The following is a 23,427-nucleotide window of genomic DNA, read 5'->3' on the forward strand; positions in this document are numbered from 1 at the left end:
GCCTTTCTAACTAGGACCAAAGTCTAACTTCCTCCTCCTGCAAATAACTTAAAAAACCTGACAACATATTTTTAAAAAAATCTGTGTTGGCCTTGGAGAAACACCACAGCAACAAGGACCCAGGTTGCAATCACAGAGAAAGAGAAAATGCAACAAGATGAGCCTGACACTGGCCATTTCTTTCCCTTAAAGCATTTGTCTTTTTACAAGCAGAGGCTGAAAAGCTGAGAGACCAAACAGTTTCCTGCAATCTCACAGGGCTGAAGAGTCAACAGACTATGTTCAGCGAGAGGAAGCCTGAAAGGGGAGGTGAGGGTAACCCTGCCTGCCAGAAGCTGGAGTAAATGCTCTCTGGAGGAAAATAAATTACTCAGAACCCCAAATTATCTCTGGAACTTTTCATACACAATATCCAGGATTCAATCAAAGCCATGGGGGAAAAAAAAGATAAGAATCGAAATATACTCACAGGAGATCTGGATATTAGAATACAGTATCAGAAATGAAATGTAAAATAACTGAAATTAATCAGCTGGGAAATTCTACAAGTGAAAATATAATCAAAATTATGAACTCAATAAATGGGTTCAACAGCAGTTAGACACAGCTAAAGAAAGGGTTAGCGAATGAACTGCAAGTTAAGCCAGAAAATATCCAGACTGAGGCACAGAAGGAAAAAAGTTGAAAAATACAAAAAAGAACTTAAGAAACATATGGAACATGATTAAAAGATCTAACATACATGTAATCAGAGTCCCCAAAGCAATGTTTAAAGAGATGACTGAAAATTTTACAGAATTAGTGAAAAACATCAAGCCATGGAGTAAAGAAACTCTATAAACCCCAAAGAAAAGCACCCCAGGCAAATCACTGTCAAACTACTTAACACCAAAGACAAAGAAATTCTTGAATTAGATAAAGACACCCAAACTTCAAAGAAACTAAAACTGACAGCCAACTTTTCAACAGAAAAAATGGAAACCGTAAGACAATGGAGATACATGGGAAGTACCAAAAGTAAATAAAATGCCACACCAGAATTATAAAGCTAGGCAAAACAGCCGTCAAAGAAAGACTTTTCCAGATAAAGAAAAGTTGGGAAAACTAGTCATCAGAGGATCTGTTCTTTAAAAAATACTAAAGGGAATGCTTTAGACTGAAGGAAAGTAACCTCAGACGGAAGTACAGAACTGAGGAAGGAATGAAACGTCAGAAAGAGTAAATATGCGCGTAAATTTAAGCAAATATTGACAGTATAAAACATGAGAAGGGTCATGCATTCACTGGCTTTCCACAGGTGGAAATCGAGGGCATCGGTTTCTCATGAGGCTGTGGACATCAACACTGAACAGAGTGTGGTCCTGCAGAGCAAAGGTCAAATCTCCCGGGAGTGCCACCTGCCCCACTCTGCCCCAAACCCTGAGAGTTCTAGCTGCTAGGGTGTGAATATGACAGACTGTCCCAAGACAGGACAGTCCATCTTCCAAAGCCCAGAGAGTAACCCTTGAGCGCAGGTGGGAACAAGTGGCCCAGCAAACACATGCACAGCCTACCAGGGCCTCTCAAAATGAGCTGGCGTGCCCAAGCAGACAGAACACGGTCCTCATGTGGCCCACAGGGTGGCAGGGATGTGCCGTTCTGCACGTCACACAGCAAGTGCCAGGGCTGACCAGGACACACCACCAGCATTTGGGGCCCAGCCAAAGAACAGCCTCCTACCTGTCTTCCCAGTGTGTCTGGTCTCCATGAGCTTGGCACTGTCACTAGGGAGTCCTGGAACCTGGGCCAGCCAGGATTCTGGCTTCTTGTCTTACTGCTTATCTCTGTAGCCCTTTTTGCTCAGAACTGTGTGTGAAATGGACCTGGACTGAAACCTTCTGGATAAGGGAAGGAAATGACAGGTTCCAATTGCATGGGCCCTTCCTACCCCTGAGGCAACACCTGAGCAATGGCCCATGGGATCCCCAGCTCTCAAGCAGCCAAAGGCAGAGGTGCCAAGAGCCAGGCCAGGGAAGGCCCCAGAGCCTTTCAGCCTGCCCTCCCCTGGTTGAAGGCTGCAGGACACGTGAGTCCTGTGCTAGGTGCTCTGAGGAACACAGACGTGAGAACCCCCTCCTTGAGTTAACCCTCTCCTAGGGGAGAGAGCACATCATGCAGACTCTAGTTATGTGCCCTCTAGCTACATCCTCAACCACAGAATGTCACATGACCAAAGGGACAAGGAAGATGTTCTTTACTAACTTCTCTGAGATGGAAGACGGACTGTTATTGACAAGAGCAAGGTGAGGAACAGTGGTACAGCAGTGCACTGTGCTATCCCTGTGTGTGTTGAGGGATGGGAATATGTCAGCATGTGTGTTGATCTGTGCATAGCCTACCTCTGGAAGGAGCCAAGAAGCTGGCCCCGAAGGTGGTCTTGCAATTGGGAAGTTGGGAGTGAAGGAAATTTTTCTTCCCCTTTTAACACCTTTTGCATTCTGAACCATGAATCCTTTACAAACTCAAAAAAATAAAGTAAAATATATAAAGGTACACTTAAATAGCTAGACATTATATGGATCATTATATAACCACTGAAAATAATGTCTGCAAAGGATTGTTCTGAACATGTAACAGAAATTTAACAGAAAAACAACCAAAAGTTGACAGTGATTAAGTGATTTTTACTTATTTATTTTGATTTTCAGTGGTTTCCAGAATTTCTAATGTAATTATTTTTTCAGAACAGAAGCAACCGATCAATGAGACAAAAGAAAGCAAAAAAGAGGAAACAGGCAGAGGGACATAGTGAGGTTGATCTTCAGGAGCAGGGGACTGTGGGAGGCTCTGCATCAGGCAGTTCCCTGCACTCAGGCTCCAGTGGGCCCCAATCTCTCTGGCCTGGGACCAGGCTATCCCTCTGGCCAAAGGAAGCAGAGACCAAGCCATACTTTGGGGGATTTCTGTCCTGGTGTCTGGACAGAAGGGCAGCACAGTGAGCCCAGTGCCTTCAAGGTCCCTGCCTTTTGCTACCAGATGACCTGGGCCACCCTTAGTCTCTCTGATCCAGGGCCCCAAGACTCCTGCAAACAAGTATAAACACAGTCCTGGTCTTATCCCTCATCAGTCTCTAAAGGCTACTTTCCAGTCAAATGTCCCCTGGGTCACCGCCAGCCCTGATGCTACACACTTTCCAGCCCATCAGGCTTCAAGAACTAGCTCAACAAGGCGGCACCGTGGGCAGCCCCTCCCGCTCCTGAAATGTCCCCACCCACCTAAGACACTGACTACACCTCTCCTGTGGCCCTGTTTGCCCTACCTGCCCTTCTACCCTCTGCTCAGCAGCCATCACACACCATGCACATGGTCACTTGATGGCTGTATGTTCTGTCCGGCACACCCTGCCCCACAAGGTCCTAGAGACCCAGCCCTGGCACTTAGCACTCAACAGCTCCAGGACGGGCTGGGCACATGCTCTCAGCTGCATAAATGAATTCAGAGAGGCACTTGGGAGAGAGCTTTATGGGTAGCCTGGGGCTCTCCGGGTCTTTTAAAATGCTTGGGAAGACAATGCAGGAAGCAAAGAAGCTGTGTCCAGGAAATGCAGAGAGGGCAGGAATGTGGCTGGGTCAGGGCAGCCAACTCCTAAGTGACTTCCCAGGTCTTTAAGGCAAAGCAACGGGGCAATGCCCAGTTCATGTCCTACTGAGTCTCCTTAAACTGGAAACGTCCCTTCCCATTTCCTCTCCTCCGCTTCCTCCCCAGGTGTCTGAGGAGACTGTCAAGGGTGTGCAGGTACGTGATCACCCTGAGGTCTTCCTTGAGGCCAGCGGCAGGGTTCCCAGGGGTGGGCTGGCCAGGGAGATTGGAAATTCCAGGAAATCATCCCCTGGGGATGTTTTTATATACCTTCCGCCTGTGCCACTCACGGGAAGGGGGTAGAGAAAGTTGGTATTCCCGGGAGTAGAGTTCTAGAAACGTTGAAGAGAAAGGAAATTTCCAGACTATCTGGTCCAACCCTTTCACTGGCAAGCAGGCCTGAGAGGAAGTCTACACTGCCCATGAGGTTTCCAAGCCCCGGTCCACTTCACCTGCTCACTTAGGGACCAGTCTTCCCCTTTGGGACAGTGGCCTCTCCTCTCCCCTCATAGCTCATGGGGCCACTTCACACTCACTCCCGGTCCTGGATCCCTGGAGACAGGCCAGAATGGGGTGGGCCCACGTGGCCTGCTCCCAGAGAACAGGTCTGCCCCACCTGGCCTCCCTGGTCCCTCCTCCCCATACAAGCCCCTTAGGGACCAGAGAGAGAGAGCAGTTGTGAAGCTCTCCTCAGGGTAACAGACCACAGGGAAGGCAAGCCCAGGATGGGCCTGCAAGGCTGCTGGGGGACAGCAGTGGCGGAGTTATCGGCACCTCTGATCACAGAGGGCTTTCAGTTTGAACACTTAGGACAGAGACACAGCACTCTTCCAGGAAAATGTACACACATGTCTAGTAACTTTCTCTGTGTGTTAGGCTCCACCCACGGACACTCACCCGGTGTCCCCAACACAAACAGCAAGGCCTTGTTCATTTCCGCTGAGGCCAGACCCTAGAGGCCCATGAAAAACGAGGTGAGAGGCAACTATCCTAAATGGTGTGCACACTGCTCCAGAGACTGATCATTTATTTCTTTTAAGACCCATTAAAATGTTGAAACACTGTGACCCCATGCCACCCTAGGGAATTATTCCATAGAAATAGTAACAAAACAAAGACAAACAAAACAAAACGTTCTACACACAAATGTTTCTGGCAGCATAATTTGTAACAGCCATGGAGCAGACTCCTCTGACTCTTCTGGCGGAGTCCCCTCGAGAAGCCTGCGAGCACCCTTCCAGGGGATGGCCAAGATGAGGGGGGACAGCTCAGGACGGTGCAATCAGAACACCTGGAAATTTCACTGCAGGTAAAGTACACGATCAGGATGGAACATGGATACTGGAAACAGATGCACTATGGAGGGACATTTTTGTTTAGTGGTTGTTCAACAGTTTAATTTATGACACCTGATGGCTGGCTTAACAGCAAATGAAACTTCTTTTAAACAAAACTTTTCAAGAGCCTAGGAGCATCTTCCCTCCCAGGCGGAGGGCACTGTCCTCCAGCTGTTCCCCGGAAGGGCAACTCTGGCCTCACTCCAGGGCAGAGAACAGACACAGGACAATAAAAGCTCCCTCCCCTTCTACCCGGCCAGCTCTGCCACCACCCTGCCATCCCACCCTAGGCCTGTGGTCCTTCTGATGCACCGGGTGAACACAACACCAGAACTGACCACGTGCTGGACTGGGCCATGTCACATGTACAAAGTCTCCCAAGAAACTCCTAGCAAACACCTCCTCAGAGTTTCAGGTAAAGGGGTGGGAGCTCCTGCGCCCTCCAGGCCTTGCTGCCCTGCCCCCAACCCAGAGTGCAGGCCATAATGAGTGAGGTAACGGCTCCTTCTCAGTAAGAACACCCTCCTCTCACTGCCTCTCAGGACCACCCTTCGATATAAGGTGGAGGTGGTTACTGAATGTTTCCAGATGTGGGAAATAGTCCAGACAGATTCGTGGATGTGCCCAGGGTATCTGAGTGAGGGAAGAGCCAGAGCTGGAATCCAAACCCAAGTCTCTCTGGCCTTGAGGTGGACCCCGCCCCGGCTCCCCTCACCAGGACCTGTGAAATCTGATTTTCTAAATTTTCTACAATTGAAAAAAATCTACAAGCACTTTAAATATCAATTTAAATTTAAAAAGAGGAGTGTGGTAAAGGTTTATGGCAGCTGAGCTGAATCCCAGAGGGCCCACAAGATGAGAAATGAACTGGCTGCACTAGCTGTCGGGGCCCCCAGGTGGTGCTGGAAACAGGAGCCTGCACAGTCCACTGCCCCCCACCCTCCTGGCCCCCCCGCCTATCCCCAGACCACTCTGGGGAGGTGGATGGTGTCAATCTCAGTGGGCTGCCCTGGGCTGCAAACTGCCGGCCCCGCCGCAGCCTGCCCAAGAGGAGCCCCACTCTGCACCACATAGCTGCCGGCAGCCCTGATGCCCACCCTCCCGCCCCAGCCAAGAGGGCACGTGGGACAAAGGCCACAGCACTAAGAGTGAAGGTGCTGCAGCAGAAAAGGGCCTGGCCTGCCTGGGAGCTCACAGGCAGAGGACAGGAACGGATCCGTTTCCTCATCTGCGACATGATGGCTGTTCTCCACGCTGACTGCACATCAGACGGATGGGGAGGGGTCCCAGTGGCACTCCCCTCCCTCTCAGCCGGGAGAGCTTAGAAGAGTCACTTCACCTGCGTGTACTGTGGTTTCCTCACCTCACGGTGGAACACACCTACCCCCAGAACAGGTTTAATGAGAAGGGCTTATGAAGCCCTGGAAAACGTGACTGTGATTCAAGATGAAGACTTTTTTCCATGTAGAAAGGCCCCAGCAGTGCTCCTACCCTCCAACTACATGAAGGGAAGCACCTGGCCTGGTCACATAGAGTTGGCTTCCCATGACACCACCTTCCTTAAACCATTTCTCTCTTGGTTTCTTCTTCCGCATTCCTGGGCCTAGTCCCGAGCTACAGGGTCAGGAAAAATAGGGTGGCTAACAGGTCTCTGTTCTGCTGCCTCAGCACAAGGCATGGAGCCACAGCCTATCCCCACCACCCCGTGCATGGCTGGGACAACCCCGGCCTGGAGTGGGAAGGAGTGAGGTAACTCAGGAGGTGTGGGTGGGAGCTGTTCTGGTCATCACCACCACAGTGGAGCAATGTCTTCCGAATCAAGCTGACATCATGGGTCTGCAAGCACACCCTGGTGCACAGCCACCATCCTGGGGATCCACCAGGTAGACGAGAGAAGGCCTGGCATTTGTCAGCGTAAAGGGTTCAGGCACTGGGCCAGGGCTGGGCTGGGCCCTTTCCCCACTTGGAGTTGGAGAACCGGTTTTGAATCCTGAAGACGACAGGTTAGTGGCCTAGTTCCTTCTGTGGTACAAGACGCTCACCCAGGAGGAGCCACTGTCCCTGAATGGTGACTGCTCCAGCTGGGTACAGACCTCTCAATCCCAAGCTGAGGGGAGGTGGCAGCCTTGGGGGCTGAGGGTGTGGGGCTTGCTTGTTCAGGGTCCAACATGTTTGGTCCCTGAGCTGCTATGAGCAAAGGAACAGGCGGGTCAGCACAGGGCCTCAGAGAGGGTCTCGTGCATCACCACGAGTGACCTGTTAAGACCGAGCAGGTGAGCGGGGTCTCTTTTATCCAGAGATCACTGATAAGAATGTGGAACTGCACCTCCCTTTCGCCTTCTTTTCACATGGTTTCTATTATGAAATATCTCAGGCCACAGAAAAGTCCAGAGAGTAACACATGTACTTGCCTCCACCAGAGCCAACATAAGCAACATTTTGCCATTTTTGAGGCAGATTTATTCACCCTCCCCACCCCTTCTTTTTTCCCCCCAAAAAATCACATCCTGTAGCTGGTTAAAGCCCTTCCCTTAACCCTGGTCCTCCATGCACACGTTTACACTTGTGCAACTTCTGCTTCCCTGCCCCTGGCATCTTAGCGGTCTGATTCCCCCGAGAGAACATCAGCTCCAGGAGGGCAGGGACTGGGCTTGTCACTGCTGCCTCTCCGGGGCCTAGGATGATGCCCTGTGTAAGTCAGACAACCCACCTGTTGTTGGCCGAACAACACATATTGTTATGTGTGATTCTAAATTGGATATAAACGTCTCTGCCCCAAGTGTCTCAATTCTGAAGCCGGCTTTTTCCTCCACTCAACACCATGTTTGAGATTCAACATTCAAGTCTTCTGCTGTATGACCCACCCACTTGCTAACCAGTGACCCTTCTCTTTCTCAGAGAGAAAAAGGATCAGAGAAGGGACCTTCCAGCAAAGCCAAGACAGTCAGAAACTGGAACTCAAGTTTCCAGCCAGCAATTGAAAACCTAAGAAACCAGAATAAAACTGAAGGGTCTCTCAGAGGTTACCACACAATGGGAGAAACTGCAGGCACCCACCGTCAAGCCCCCAAGTCTGTGCTCACTTGCCAAAAAGGCAACAACCTGGTCATCGTCTCTGTCATCAGCAAGGGCCATGTGAGGTGCTGGGGGGCTAACAAGAAACCACAGAAGCCAGCGTGAGGGTGACAAGGGTCCCTGCACCACCACTGAGCATCACCAGCCTCTCAGCACAGAGCTGTTACTGTCTCTGCTAACAAGGGAGGTGCCAAGGACCCTGCAGGGCTGCTGTGAGGACAGTGTGAACGCACTGTGGAAACTGTCAAATCACACATGCGTGTATACACACGCACCCCTGTGGACTTGAAAAAGCCCCGTCTCATCTGAGATCAGCTCCTGAATCTGAGTAAGAAGGCAGAGATGAGGGGCCTGCACCCGGGGAGGGTTCCACTCACACTGGTGAAGGCAACAGCAGGCTGTGGCATCAGAAAGGCCTGCTCCCGAGTGCTGGCCCCACTTCCTCTGGGGAGCACCCCTCTTTTCCTGCTGCACCCCCTCCAAGCACAGCCCCCGAGATAAGCTTTCTCAGGGAATCAAGATCTACTCCCGCAGGTGAGCAGGTGCCCAGGCTGATGGTCCAGGCAAGCTTTACACACCAGGGAGAGTCTGGACCTGATTCTGCAGGTGCTGTAGAAACCATGTCATGCAAGGTGTTTAAGGAGAAGAGTGAGGAGACATAATGTGAGGGTCTGGAGGAAAAGGCTGGTGGCTAAGAATCAGAAAGCCAATTGGGGAAGCAGTGAATGTTGAGACTGTCATGTCTGAACAAGGGAGCCGCGGGATGGAGAGGAACGAACTGGGTAGAGACTGAATGCAGAGTTGGGAGGATGTGGAAACCACCAGGTACTGGGGGAGAGCACGGGGCAGAGAGCAGCGCCAGGGGCGTTACCTGTGCTTCTCGCCTTCCTCCTCCCCTTCTCTGAGCTGCTTGGTCTTTGGCTCCCCATCTTCCTTGTCCTGTAAAGGAAGGGAGAAAACCACGTGCTCAGATGGACACTCCTTCCAGCCCACAATGCCCAGGCAGCTAACGGAGAACAGGATTCTCAGGAGCCAGACAGCCTGGCAGGGACCAGCTTAGCATTCCAGCCTCCAAGTCACGCTCATCTCAGCCTCAACAGAGTATGCTTGCTCTGCAGGTGCGCTGAGGGCCACAGCAGCAGGAAACGCCTTCTGGGGCTTTCTCCCTTACTATATGACCACTGCTGTTGGGCCACCTACCTATGGACAAACGGATGTGGAGGGCGTGCGTGTGCGCTCTTGAATGTGTGTGGCCACGCCTTCAGTGCCTGTCCTGAGAGGCTCTGGGACAGAATCCTGTCCAGGGTCTCCCTGCGTGCCAGGGCTGGCCCTCCAGAGGGTATCAATGTGCCCTTGATTACTGGCCGAGACTGGCCTCTGACTCTCACCGGAGCGTGTTCTGAGGGGACATCTGGAAGCCCCGGCCATAGGGAACCTGCTGCGATGGAGGTAAGAATGTACTGTACACATTGTAAGTAAAACTGCTGCTTGTACCACCCCTCCTAGAAGTTTGTTTACGCCACTGACAACCGCCTCCCCGAGAGTGGCATTCACTTTATGAGTCATTTCCTGCCAGTGTTCATCGTGGAGACCCTGGGAACCATCAGACCGTGCCATTCCTTGGCGACACACCTATGGGGCAAGCAGACTACCCAAACTGGGCTGGAGGCCTGGCCCAGAGAAAGGCTTCCGTGAAGCGAACAGAGAATGATACCCCCTCATTCTCTCAACCCAGGGCAGCGCGGTCTCCTGGGGACGAGGCAGCAGGAACGGATGACAGCAGCGACATGAAAGGCCGACATGGGTCTGTGGGGTGGGTGGGGCCTTCCCACCTTCCTAGTGAGGGATGGGCGGAATCTGGGTGTTACAGGATGGGGAGACAGCAGTGGGAAGGGCATTCCCAGAGGGGAACAAGCTTGAGCAAAGGCAGGGTGTGGTCTGAAGAACATGCAGGTGGTTTGGAGGCACAGGTGAATTCAGTAAGGTTGCCAAGGCAGGTGGGGCTGATTACAGAGGGCTCTGGCCAGTGTTCTTAGGCAGCAGGAGCCAGAGGGGCCTGGGGGAACTGCCAGAGGAAGGACCAGAGGCCCTTCCTAAGAGCCTGCCAACCATGCTGGGCAGGGAGGCCCCAGGGCAGAAGCATTTGTTTGGTGATGGCCAAAGAGGGAAGGGAGAGCAGAGTACAAACTCTCAGCTGAGAAACAGGGTTATCTACATGGTCCCAGGCTGCATGCACCCCTTCCTGACTAAATGCTAGTGATTAAGTAAGCCAGAAGCCAGGACAGTCAAATAAAAAGCTCCTTCCTAATTGCCAGCCAGTGGACTCCCTGATGGCCAGAGGTCCTGCAGCAGGGGAAGGAGGTGGCAGGTGCCTCCCCTTGGTGAGCAAGGACAGAGGTGGAAGAGCAGAAAAGGCTCAGCTTTCCCCCAAACCGGGCTGGTGGGTAAGCCCACAAAAAGGCTTCTTTCCACGGGGACGCTGTTAACCTGGATCAGCTGGGAGTAGAGGGTGAGGACTGTGGGAACACATGCTTTAGAGCGAGTCCTTTGCCAACACCATGCTCTTCCCAGCCCCTGAGCACGGACACACTCAGCGGCAGGGCTGCCACCACCCTCCTGGGGTCCTGGGAGACACTCAAGTGTCTGAGCAAAGGCCATGTTATTCATTAATAAATGAGAAAACACTCAACGATCTAAACGACATTAAAAAAAACGCCCCGCAGTCTGGTGGGTGGGGAGCAGCATCAGCTGTGCAGATGGCTGAGGTTAAGGAAGACCCCAGCCTGGGATGCTGTGCAAGAGCAGGGGCTCAAGAACGGCACCGAAACACGCATGGGGCGGGAGCAGGTGAACAAGTTACAGGCCACGTGAGTGCAGGGATGGGGGGCGCTCCAGTCTGCCCGGTCCATGGCGACTCAGCACAGTGAGCATCCATGAGAAGGGAAGTGGTTTTGGGGTGACCCTGGCCTAGGTCACAGGGCAACGATGGTAGCAAGAGGTATTGATCAGTCTCATGGCTGGCCCAGCCCAGCCTGAGAGACTCCAAGACCCTCAGAACTGAAGGGCTCGCAGGACCACTGTCTTCCAGGTCCTCAATTCAACCCCCAGGGGAAGCTGGCAAATGGCTGTCATGGAAAGGAAAGATTTGCCCAAGGTCACAAAACCTATCAGCAGTAGGATCAAGGTCTTCCTGACCCTGGCCCTGCATTCTTGCCAAAGAGATGGGAGACAGCATATCAAGAGAGGCACTTAGTTTCTAAAAACAGCTCTGATCCCAGCCACCTCTCCCATGTTATCCCATGGTTCAGACCTGGCCGCGCGCACTCAGACCGGCCACAGCCAGCCCGCCTAGGTCTAAGTCCTGGCAGACACCCAAGGGAGCGCTGGCAGGGCCCGAGGTGCACAGCACCGCAGGGAATCTAGAGACACCTCACCTGCCCCCAGACCCTTAAATACAACTCATGGCCTACCCCCTTCTACACACATCCTTCCCCAATCTCCCCGCCTTCCTCTCAGCTTCCAACCTCTGTCCTCCATTACTCCCCATCTCCTACACCACCCCCGTAGGTCCCCACCACAGCTATCCCCCCTCACCCTTGCTGGCCAGCCCGCCCCTCTACTCTGGAGAATGCAGTAGCTTGCTGTACTTTACTCCTCTTCCTAATCCATCTCCCCTTCATCTCTCTCCACCTTATTCATCCACATCATGCATGTCCTCTTCAAAGACAACAGTCAGATCATACTGCCCCCCCCAAAGCTCTCGTTGGTCCCCATGCCCTCAAGAAACAGCATTCCTCTCAAGGTGCAGCCTCCCAAAGCCTCAACACTCTCCCTGCAGCCCGGTCACACTAGCCTTGTCCAAAATACTCTTGACAGCGATCTTGTGTCTCAAATCCTGATCTGCCCATTCTGATAACCCCAAAGAAAGCCCACTTTCTGGCCAGTTCTGGACTCCAGCTCAAAGGCTACCTCCTCAACGCAGCCTTCTGATGTTCCCAGGCAATGGGCTGTCACTCCTCTGGGCCCAGAGCACATCAGGGTCCGACCCCAGGCCCAAGACACAGGCCTGTGGCCAATCCTACTCATAATCTGGCCTTAGTAACCCTTCCTCAAGTCCCTGTCAGTATGGGGGCATCTTCTGGAGCCCCTGAAGGCCTAGCCCAGAGCCCGGATTGGACCATCTTCATTAAACCCTTAGAGCACAGTTGGCTGGAGGGCAGCAGAGCCATGGCCTGGACGGGGGTCCTCCCCACAGCCCACCTGCCTGTCCCCGGAGGCCCCTCACATTTCTGACCCCAGCCCAGGTTTCCACACCAAGGCTTGGCCCCCACTCTCACCTCCCCCAGAGCCCACAGGAGGAAGGGGCATCTGAGGCAACATTTCAGGGGCTCTCAAAAACAGTCCTGCCCCAAACAGCCTGATGGACCTATTTCATAATGTTTGAAATCCTTTTACTGGGAACAAAACTTCTACAAATAAAATTAATTATGCAAGATTGGTATTATTTCGTTCTTAAATATGTAAGACTTCAGTGGAGCCATCTTAGTCTGAAGTTTGTTTTGTGAGGTTTTAGGTATGGGGGTCAATAGATTTTCTATTTCTTCCTGAGTCAGTCTTATTAAATTGTGTCTTTCAAGGAATATCCATTCACCTAAGTTACTGAATCTACTGGCATAAGGTCGCTTATAATATTTCCTTATTATCCTTTTAATGTCTCCAGAATCTGTATTGATATCCAATGATGTTGACCATTTGTGTCTTTTTCCCTCTTAGACCAGCTAGAGATTTATCAACTTGGGGATATGTCCGGACTTGTGTGTTTTAACGAGGTGTTTGGTCCTCAGTCCCCTCCTGGAAGGAGCCCTCATTAGCTGAGAGAACCTGGCTCTCGATGGTATACGAAGTTGGGGTGGGAACATCTATAAGTATGTGCTGCCTGAATGTAGGGCAACCATCAGAAGCTCAATTAACACCAGAAAAGCAGGGGCAGAAGGAAGGCTGCTGCATCTCCTCCTGCTGCCCTCCCCACCCAGGCAAAGACAAGGTCCCTCCTGCCTTGTACCCCTGGACCCCTCTGTGCTGGGTCTGCCCTGGGCACAAGGATAAAGGAAACAAGAACCCTGCCCTCAAGGATCTCAAGTCTACTCAAAGGAACAGACTTAGACAACTGTAACTGGCCCATTAGTGGGGAGGAAAGCTTCATCAAATGTTCTGCACACCTGGAGAACTGGCAAAGAATAGGTGTTGTCAGGGAAAGAGGTAACCCTCAAACTCAATTCTAAACGTCCAGTGTGGGGTTACCGAGTCCTAAAGGCAGCAGAAGAGTCCTCGGAAAGGTAACTGCCTGGCGAAGCCATGAGCACAGAGCAAGGGCACAGGTAAGACCTGCGGGGCAGAGCCGCATGGCTGGGCCATCCCGGACTGAGGAGGTCGGGAGCACAGGGGGCTGGCAGGGAACTTGACCCAGTGCTGTGGGTGGGCTGAGGCCAGCATGGGCTGGCGCTCTGAAAGGGCACTCTGACAGCCGGGAAGGAGAGTTGTGGGAGGAGAGGCAGAGACCAGAAACCAGGTGAGGTGCTCTACTCCCAGCCTGGACCTGCCTCAGCCTGCTGCTGTTTGTGTGTATGTGCTGGGGGGTGGGGGTGGTTAAGAGAAAATGAGAGCTGGGAGGTACCACTGGGGCAGCTGTGCTGAAGCAGGGGCGCTGGAGTTGAGGGGACAAGGAACAAGCCCGTCCCTCACCCCAGGGGGAGCTGATGCCTGGGGCTCTCTCTTGAAGAAAAAGAGGGAGGCAGGAAAGCATTAACAGAGAGACATTCCAACTTCTGGTCTAGGTTCCTCCCACCGTGACACCATTACTAAAGCAGCTGGAGACTCAGTAGGAACTCACAGATGCAGAAACACTTTCCTACGCCTAGCCAAACATGCCTCCTTAGCCTGGTGTATTGTCCACAGAAACAGCACTTCTGTTCAACAATCAAGACAGAATAAGGCTCCAAGCCCTAGACCCTGAAGAAGAGGTGAAACTGGCCCCAGTTTGAGCCTTTCCAGTTCTGACTTGGGCCCAGGTTGGGGAAAAGTCAAAGAGGGGTGCTACAGAGGGGGGCAGGGATAACAGGAAGGGACTGACAACGCTGAGGGCGAACCTGGTGGGTTTCACAATATCACCCCGTTGCTGATCCTCAGAGCTAGGACAGCCCCATGTGGGGCAGAGGGACTTCCTGTCGGGCAGGCACGGCTGCAGCGGGAGCTGTGCTCTAAGGGCACTTAGAGGGTAGGGCAGTCACCCAGAGTCTAACGCACCCTGAAGATGCAGTGATAAAGCCCTGGGTTGAATGCCACCACGCCTGGGCCCAGACGCTTCATGGCTCTCTACTGCCCAGAGAGTGGGTAAGAGGATGGGGAGGGGAGGTTCCAACTCTCCTGGGCAGGCCTCCATCCTGGCAGGTGGCGGGCCCCTGGCACACCAGTGGCTGCTAAGACGACCTGGCCCATGTGTCCACTGTCTAGCAGGCGGAGAGTTCCTTGAGGGCAGATACCTGTCTTACCAGTCTGAATTCATGGGCCTGACACCATCTACATCAGGTACAGCCCAGTGGGTCGAGCTCACAGATGCTGGGTGGGAACCCGACTGGCAAGTTTGGCTCGATTTCACCTTGCTGTGTGACCTTGGGCAAGCTCTTTGACCTTTCTGGCCTGGCTTTCCTCATCTAAGAAAACAAGGGCTATCATACCAGTATCATGGCACTATTACAAGAAAAAAATGACCAGGGACGAAGAAGGCCTGCAGCTTTGTCCAGGGAGCAGACTCTGAAGGGCAGGGAGAAAATCGGGCTGGCTGCAGGGACGGGCTGCAGAGAAGCCAGGGGACCACACGTCCATACTGTTGGCACCTGCAGAGGTCACGATAAGCTTTCATCTTCATTGTTCTTACCTGGTGTTCTCTGCAGAGCAAGCAGATGGACAGTGTCAACTCTGCTTCACAAAGACGTCAGACGATGTGTCAGACAATCTGTGCAGAGTGGAGGGATCGTCTGATTCCCCACTCAGTGCTTCACCAAGAATCAGAACTGGGCAGGGGAGGGTGGGGACTAACGACCTAGAGCTAAGAGGCACTGCTCTCTTGTGGGTGAGGACATTATTCCCTAAAGGCCTGTGAGCAGAGAGAGAACAAAGTGCAGGCAGCTGGGGGCTGGGGAACAGTATCAGGGAGCGGGAGATAAGGGCTGCAGATAAGAGCCGGAACTAGGTCAGCGGCAGAGGGACAGAACAAGGGGGTGCCCGAATCCTATGGGGGAAGGGAGGGGTCAGAGACGACTGAGGTCCTGGTTGGGACTCACTGGGAGAAGAAGGTGCCTTTGACAAAAAAGTTGGCAGTGCTTACGGGACAAAGAAAGGGTACGGCAGCTTTCAGGACGACTATGGTTGAGGCCTGATGCCTGGCGTCTGATGAAGGCTGATGCAGACAAAGGCTGAGGGTCCAGTGCCTGTCCAGGTGTCCTCAGCAGAGGAAAGGCTGGCCCTACCATCGATACGCCAGCTTGAGGCCCAGGCACCAGCACACCAGGCCAACCCATGGCCTTGCCCCAGGTGAATGTGACGTCCTGCGTGTGGCAGAGTGTGAGTGTAGGGAGCGGGCCGCAAGCCACCTCTGGTCCTGTTCTGCCATAAGTGTGACTGAGGAACCAGTTGTGCAGAAAGGAGGCAGCAGATAACCCCTTCAGCAGATGGATATAAGTCAACAAATACTGGAGGGCTCCTCTGTGCTAGGTACTCCACACTGGCTGCTAAGGAGATGAAAAGAACAAGAAGGCAATTAGTGTTCAAAGACCAGGGTGGGGACTCAGCCTGGGTCCACGGACAGGATTCCAGAGGACCGTGTTCAGACACACACAGGCCAGGTGTGAAAAGGCCTCATTTTTCTAGAGTAAGAATCCAGAGTGCTTCAGATTCTTAGGGGGGAAAGGACCCAGAGGAGGTGACAACAGCATGGTGGGCTGGGGGGTTCTCTGGGTGGCACCTGAGGTGTCTGGGGAGGCTCTCCAAAGAAGGACCACCTGTCTTGCATTTTAAAGGCTGAGTGGGAGCAGAGGCTGGGGGGAGGGCAATAGAGGGAACAAGAGGCACTGTGAGTGTGAGAGGCTTGCAAGGGCCCTTCCATTGTCCCCACACCCCCTGCAAGGAGAGCCCTTGGAAGGTCACACCGAGGGCAGGGCAAAGACCAGTCCCCCTTTGCTTCATACCCAGCCAGCCTGGACCAGTTCCTCTGAGCAGCCAGGCATGGCTCCCAACTCTCGCCGGGCCCCTCCGTGTAAGAGGCGCTGTGGTATGGAGGAAGCCTGGCAGCAGGACTGGACAGGCTGGTGGTAAGAAAATCACTCTCCACTGCTGACCAATGGTGAGACCGGGGGTAATGGCAGGACCTCTCTGAGGCTCTGCTCCCTCCCCTGTAGGGCTGGTGCTATGTCACCAGGGTGTTTGAGGATTAAATACAGTGACTTGGGTCCACTGTCTGATGCAGGACCCCATATGACCCCCACCGTGGGAAGTAGTCTGCTGGCATCCTGGGGAGTATTGAGTCCTGCCATCATCGGTGATGGGGCTGACTGTTGCTGCATCCTTCTTGGGAACAGGAGGCTCCCTCTGCTCTTATCCCCCTACCCCTCTGCCCCAACCTTTCACCTCAAAAAAACCCCCAAGAAAGTGGATAGTTCTGGGAACCACAGCAGACTTAACAGGTACCGGGACCCAAGGCCCAGATCTAGGCTGGGAAGCAGAAGGCCTGTTAACTGTTAGACCAACCAGCAGAGAAAATGATCCATACCTGACATTTTTTAAACGTAGTAAGGTGTGAATGGAATCCTTTTCTGATAGTGCTTTTTTATTTTCTGCCAAGTTTCTGTAAATGACAAACTTTTAATTCTTAAAATTGAGGCTCAAATTAAGAATGACCTGCCTGATTCCTTCAGGGATGAGTGACAAGGGCCCCAGGCTGGAAGAGCAGGCCCACATCTGTGAGGCCTCCCCAGAATCAGGCCTCCCTGATTCTGCACCCACCACAAAACTCCACAGCCGCTCACAGACGGTTGGTGGGTTTCAGCACTTTCCCTGGCTGTGCGGCCTGAAGGTTTCACCCCTTTTTAGCAGAAGGGTGTTCTTCCCAGGCAGGCTCTCTAATAATAACGGACCCAGACATTTGATTTCACATGGACTTGTCTACATAAGATTGTTTGTCGTCTGTCTTCCCTGCTAAATTGGAAGCTTCAAGAGGCCTGAACATCAGTTCCCCAGCACCTGGCACATAACAACACCTGGACCAACAGCAAGGGAATGAATGACAACCTGGGGGAGGCAGGATACACATGCTAACTCCCCCCCTTACAGATAAGGTTCCCCTCCCCACGTTGTCTGAGCCTCCCAACAGTGCTCGTGTGTCAGGCATCACTAGGCTTGCCTCAAAGATGTAGGGACTGAAGCTCGGTGACACCTAACTCAGGTCTGTGTGTGTCTGATTCCACACTCTTTCCATCTGGGGGACACAGACAACCAGAAGCCCAGTGCCCTGCTGCCACACATGCTGTGACTCCTACCAACGTACCTGCTGTTCACCACTTACCTGTCTGTTCTATCCTCCCCTCTGACAAGTTTCTTTCCTGCAGAATGAGGGCAAAAATTCCAACCGTGCCCACCTCCCAAGAGTGTGGTATTCTAACTAGATGCCATAGAACCAGAAGACTTCCCACTGGAAGGTGAGCTCTGGGTAGGGCTGGACTCAACTGTTATTCATCTCTGTTCTACTGTATTTTTTTATAATAACAACAGTCATAACAGTATGCCAGGTAATTGATTATTCAGGTAAATGAAAGCCTATTATTTAATCAGCAAAAAAATCTAACGAAGTCAACAGTGCTTTCTCCTTTCACAGATAAGAAAATTGGAGGCCAAGTGCTGTTAAACAACCCGCCTGAGTCGCACCACTTGGAGTTGCCAGCGCCCAAAGGGTAGGGTGAGCCCCCACAGAACCTAGCCCTCTGCTCTGGCCCTAGTTCTGCCCCACCTCAATACACAGATGGTCTCAGTGGCATCTAACGGCACTCAGCATCACATCAGGGGGTTGGCAGCTCTTCCCAGAGTCGCTTCAGAGAGACATGACCAAACTATCAGGATCCCCAGATGCAGCCATTTCTGGGCCAGGCACTCCAAGCCCAGGAAAGCATCACAAGGAGATAAAAGAGCAACGCATGTAGCAGTGTCCACAGCTGTATTCCTAGTAACAGGGGGAAGTGGAGCTATGAGGTGAATGTGGCCTGCCGGGCAGTGAGGCAGGCCAGCGGCCCATGCACCTGGCCAGAGTGGTCACTGAAGCAGCAACATGAAGGGCAGCACCATGTGAGACAGAACAGGACTGCAAGGGGCGTGGAGCCTACACACAGAACCGTGAATGAAACCATGGCAACGCCTTGAGTACAATGGTCACAGACCTCACAGGCTCACACAACAAGACCGTGGGCAGTGCTTCTTCCATTTCCTTTCATTCTGTTGTCAAAATGATCTAACAACAAAATGACTTAAAAACAAAAGCGACATGAGGAACCCAGCTGCCTGTGGCTCACTGTCTTGACTGTACTCACACCCCAACAGGCTCTCCTGCCCTTCACCTGGCCCTCAGGTCCGACACAGCCCAGTCGATGTTTAATGACCTTTCTCAAGCTTAGAAAAAACAAAAACAAAACCCAAAAGCCAGCCGTGCTGAGGCAAGAGGAGGGCAGACAGGCCTGCATACCCAGTGTCCCCCTGTGTCCCGGGAGGGACTGGGCTCAGCAGCCACACTGCAGGACGAGCGCCCTCCCCATCAGGCCAAAATCTCCCCCTGAATAATCAGCATGAAAATTTCAGTTAAGAAATTAACTGATGGTGAATGGTGAGGTTACCCCCACCCCCTCACCCTGCCCCACCATTTCTCTTTTTTTGGAGGAGGAAGACGCCTCCTCCACCACAAAGCAGAACTCACAACCACTGGGACTTCCTCACCATGTGAGGCTCACTGCTGAAACATGAGCAAGCGGATCCCAACGGCAAATGGTAAGGTTGTTGAAGCTCAGAAGCCGCTGTCTCAGCACTGCGGGGCTGGCCAGGATCCCCCTCCCCACAGCCTCACAGGGGACAGCCAGAGTCACCAGGCACAGCATGGCGGCTCAGCTAGTCAGCTGTAGGGAACGAAACACTGCCTGAAATCTCAGGTCCCGAGGACATGCGGCTGATGTCTGACCCTCTACAGGTCCTCCAGGCTGAAGTGCAAACAAGCTCCCCTTTGCGCTGGAACTCTGGCTGATGGATTCTGAGGCTGAGTCCGGGAGGGAGGTCCCAGGGAGCCTATCGTGTGCTCACAGAAGTAGCAAGCAGGGGCCTGAAAACCCTAGTGAGTGGCCCCTGAAATGACACCCCCCCACCTCCCCCCACACCTAGGTACCTGTTCACACTGATGCTGGCTGCCCTCAAATGGTTCCCCAAGAGCAACCAACGGGACCACACTGGTTTATTAAAAACCTGTGACCAACTAAAACACACAGCTCTTCTCCATGTGGACAGGTGTCAAAGCACCCCCAGTTCACGCCTGAACAACGGTTTTGGCAACTTAATTGTCTTAGCAGACTTCACACACAGTAAAGTTCATCTTGTTGGCATCGCTGCTGCCTACAAACTCTTAAATAAGCCCCTGGACACTTCCTAAAGGGCAGGTCTGCTTTTCCTTGAGAAAAATCTCAGCCCAGCCAACTCCCAAATCCATGTGCCTGTCCAGTTACTTCATTTCTTTTTTTTTTTACATTTTTATTGATTCATAATCATTTTACAGTGTTGTGTCAAATTCCAGTGTTCAGCACAATTTTTCAGTCATTCATGGACATATACACACTCATTGTCACATTTTTTTCTCTGTGAGTTATCATAACATTTTGTGTATATTTCTACTTCATTTCTTCATACAGATATTTAGAGTGCCTCTGAGTCTCGTCACCTGGCAGACAGAAAGGTGACTAAGATGTGACAGCTGCCCTCGGGGAGCCAAGGGGCAGGTGAAAGGGGAAAGTAGACAGGTGAACAGAGAGCCCCACACAGCATGTCCAAAGTGAGGCCGGTGGCTTCCTGGCACTACAGAAATGCCAGTGACTAAGCTGAGGGGAAGATGAAAACTGAGCTCACCTGGAGGAACACTCAACGCAGAGCAGGCAGGGCAGGGAGCACCGGAGTACCTGGAAGGAGTGAGTGTACTGAGCCTGGGCCCTGTGTCAGTGGAGAGAGCCGAGACCTCCAAGGTGTACTTGGAGGAGGAACCAGCATGGGAAGGCCTGGCCCACAGGCTACAGACTTTATCCTGCAAGCACTGCGGAGCCTGCTGAAGTCGAGGACAGGCAGGGAGGGGGCAAACAATGTGATTAGAGTGTTATTTATACAGAGCTTGCAGAGAGAGCCAGAAAGGAAAGGGCAAGGGTCACTGGTTGAAGCCACTAGAAAAACAAGCCGCGTACGGGTCAAGAAAGCCACCCTCGTATCCCAAGAACAGCAGATGGCAGTTGCCTCTGAATCTGTCTGGAAGGACAGCCCCTTCCAGCGGCTCTGTGCCATCTTGTGCTCACAAAGCTCCACACAGTTCACTTGTCCACACAGGGCCTCTGGCCCCCACAACTACCCTGGGACCAGGCACTACCACCCCGTCCAAACGAAGAGGTTCAGAATCACCAAGGGACTTACTCAGTGGCTCATAGCTAATAAAAGATAAGGCCAGCATTTAAACTGAGGTTTTCCGATTGCATCATGCTTCCAAACTCTTTCAAATAAATAGCCCCGAGGCTTGGGTGTGCTTTCTGCACAATAGCCAGAGAAGTGTGACCATGTCCATTATCAAATGAGAACAGTAACAAAATCACAAACTGTTAGGGCTGCAAAGACCTCAGATATCAACCAGTACAACATGAACTAGATCCAGTGGCCCAGGGAACGTGTTATAAATAAAACTGATCAAATCACAATCTTCCAGGGTAGGGCCTGGGAATCTGAATATTCCAAGAGCCCGCCCACTCCCAGGTCACACTTCTACCACATGGCCTGACTGAGGAGCCTCTGAGTCAGATCACATCCCTCCTCTTGAAGAGGCTGACCCAGGGGAGGACATGACCTGTAGGAGGCCACCCCAAGCTGCCTGAGGGCCTACAGTGGTTGCCACGGTGGGCTCCGGATCAGAGCAGGCAGGATGAGAAGAAACACAGACAAATTGCTCATGCAATGCAAATGTCCTGAGGGCCACAGGAGACCCAGGGAAAATGTGCAGCACAAGAAGGGCAAGAGCCCGGGCTAGACTAGACCTCAGGTTCTTGATTTCAGTTTGTCTGGTATGTTGTCTACTTTGCCATGCTGCATGGAGCCATGGAGGAAGGTGACTGGAACTGGAGTTCCCAAGTCATTCAATGGGCAGTGCAGTGCCCATGCCCCTCCCTTACTTAGGAAGGCTCCATGGGTAGCCCTGGGGGAGGAAGAGCCAGCTGCACTACAAAGAAGCTGGAAGTGCCCCCCACTCACTGTCCCAGCTTGGGGGAGGGGGCCAGCAGCAGACTTCTCTCTGGCAGCAGTGGCAGCGGAGCAAGCTGCAGTCCCTAGTACCTGAAGCCAGCAGTGGGTTTTTTGCCAAGCTATTTTCCTGTGAAATGCTGGGTTTCTTCCTGGCTGTGTACCTCCAAGGTAGGCTCTCTCTTTAAAAAAAAAAAAAAAAAATGAACAAACAGACCAGCCAGAATAGATTTCTCTTGCTTGCAACTAAGTATCTTGGCTACACAAGACCATTTATAGCAACAGGCTAACAACAAATTAGGAGCACCACTTTAAGCATTCCAAGTTGTCTTAGATTCCCCGGCTCATCTGATCCACAAGAAGATCCTGGATGCAAGCTGGGCAAAGGTTTCGACGCCCAGTTTGCAAATGGAGAAGCTGGGCTCAGGATGTACAGTGTTCTGTGGACTTGGTCCCAGCAACCCCCAAGTCCATCACAAAGGCCAGTGGCTAATGTAGGCAAGCTAAGCCATTCACCTGGCCTGGGGACCCTCTTGCCATCCCTCCATCCCAACCCGGAGCAGAGCCTGAAACATTCAGGGCCCCAACACTGGCACCCGAGTTCGAAAAGCAAATCCTTTACAAGTCATTTCCCAGGCAAGTCAGCAGTTTACAGAGCAACAGAGTGCTCTGAAGCTCCTAGGAGACTAGAAGCTATTTTAACCTCTGATCAGCTGCTTCTCGGAGTGTCATAGTCTGAGAAGTAAAGGTAAGACAGCTGTCTCTTCTCTGGTGTGACCGCCAAGTGATAAAATCCTAATTAAAGCCAAATTTAAACTACAAGCCAGAACTGGCACATTTATTTGTGGAGGAAAATATTGCTTAAACAAGGGCTTTTAGTCCTCACCTACACATACTTCCTCTGGAAGCAAAGCATATTTTTTTAACCATGTGCTGGGCTGAAAGGCTGAGAAGGCAGAGCCACACAAGGAAGGTGCTGCGGGACTCGGCCAAGTTCTTGAGCTTCTCAGAGTTTCCAAAACTGCAGAGGGGCGGTAAGTGAGGTAGCGCCTGTGACGTGCTGAGCTCTGTGCTGTGGCTGGACTAAGAAGTCCTTGAGCAGTAGGCGCCAACCACGGTGATGATGGTGGTGGGGCCCAATGCTCTGGCCTGTGCCTTCAGTATGAGGCCCTCGAAATTCCACCGCCCAAGTGAGGCCTGCTCCCCTGACCCCACCCCCACCACTGGAAAGGGTCACACAACAGATTCCCCGCATGCATGCCTCTCCCTCCCTCACTTCACCCAGAGCAGCCACCACCAGTGTTGTCTCAAGGAAAACCTAGCCTTTGCCCTTGAGCTAACCAGTTTAGAAGGGTAGATCCTACGTGCATGCAGAGGACCTCAGTCCAGGTCAGAAAAGCTAGCCTCAGTGTGCAGGGACCTGGGGGCGGGGGGGCTTCCGCAGGGGGTCTCCCCAAATTCTGACACCTCCACATCTGCCTGTTCTGCCCCTGCCCCTCCCCTTCTCCCAGGCCTCCAGATAGCCATCCCCTCTCCATGCACTCCACTCAACCCCTCCTCAAGTGTTTTCTCAGTCCCTTCACTCAGCCCCTCCTCCACGTCGAAGTATGCCACCTGAGGCACAAAGCCCAAATAGGGACAGGACCCAAAACAAAGGCCAACCAATGAGATACAGCGGGGAAGTGGATTTACACTGGGTTCAGAACTCCCTCCTCCATGTGGCCTACTATGTACAAATGTCACCCCAGCCCCTGCTGGAAGGAAGCCCTCTCTCCAGGACACTCGCAGCGCTCAGGCACCCCTCTGCAGTGCACAGCAGTACCAGGTATTATAA

At 52.5% G+C, this 23,427-nt stretch overlaps 1 protein-coding gene across 3 annotated transcripts in view; it reads right to left on the reverse strand.

Moving 5' to 3' along the window:
• Nucleotides 1-23,427, reverse strand: part of CCDC12 (coiled-coil domain containing 12) — a 44,813-nt gene that overhangs the window by 6,841 nt on the left and 14,545 nt on the right. For all 3 annotated transcript variants that reach the window (XM_031686670.2, XM_031686669.2, XM_031686668.2), the window contains exon 2: nt 8,902-8,969. In XM_031686670.2, coding sequence (XP_031542530.1) covers nt 8,902-8,969 — 68 coding nt within the window. The remainder of the gene's footprint in view (nt 1-8,901; nt 8,970-23,427) is intronic.

Source organism: Vicugna pacos, chromosome 17 (genome assembly GCF_048564905.1).
Source record: "Vicugna pacos chromosome 17, VicPac4, whole genome shotgun sequence".
Lineage (NCBI taxonomy): Eukaryota > Metazoa > Chordata > Mammalia > Artiodactyla > Camelidae > Vicugna > Vicugna pacos.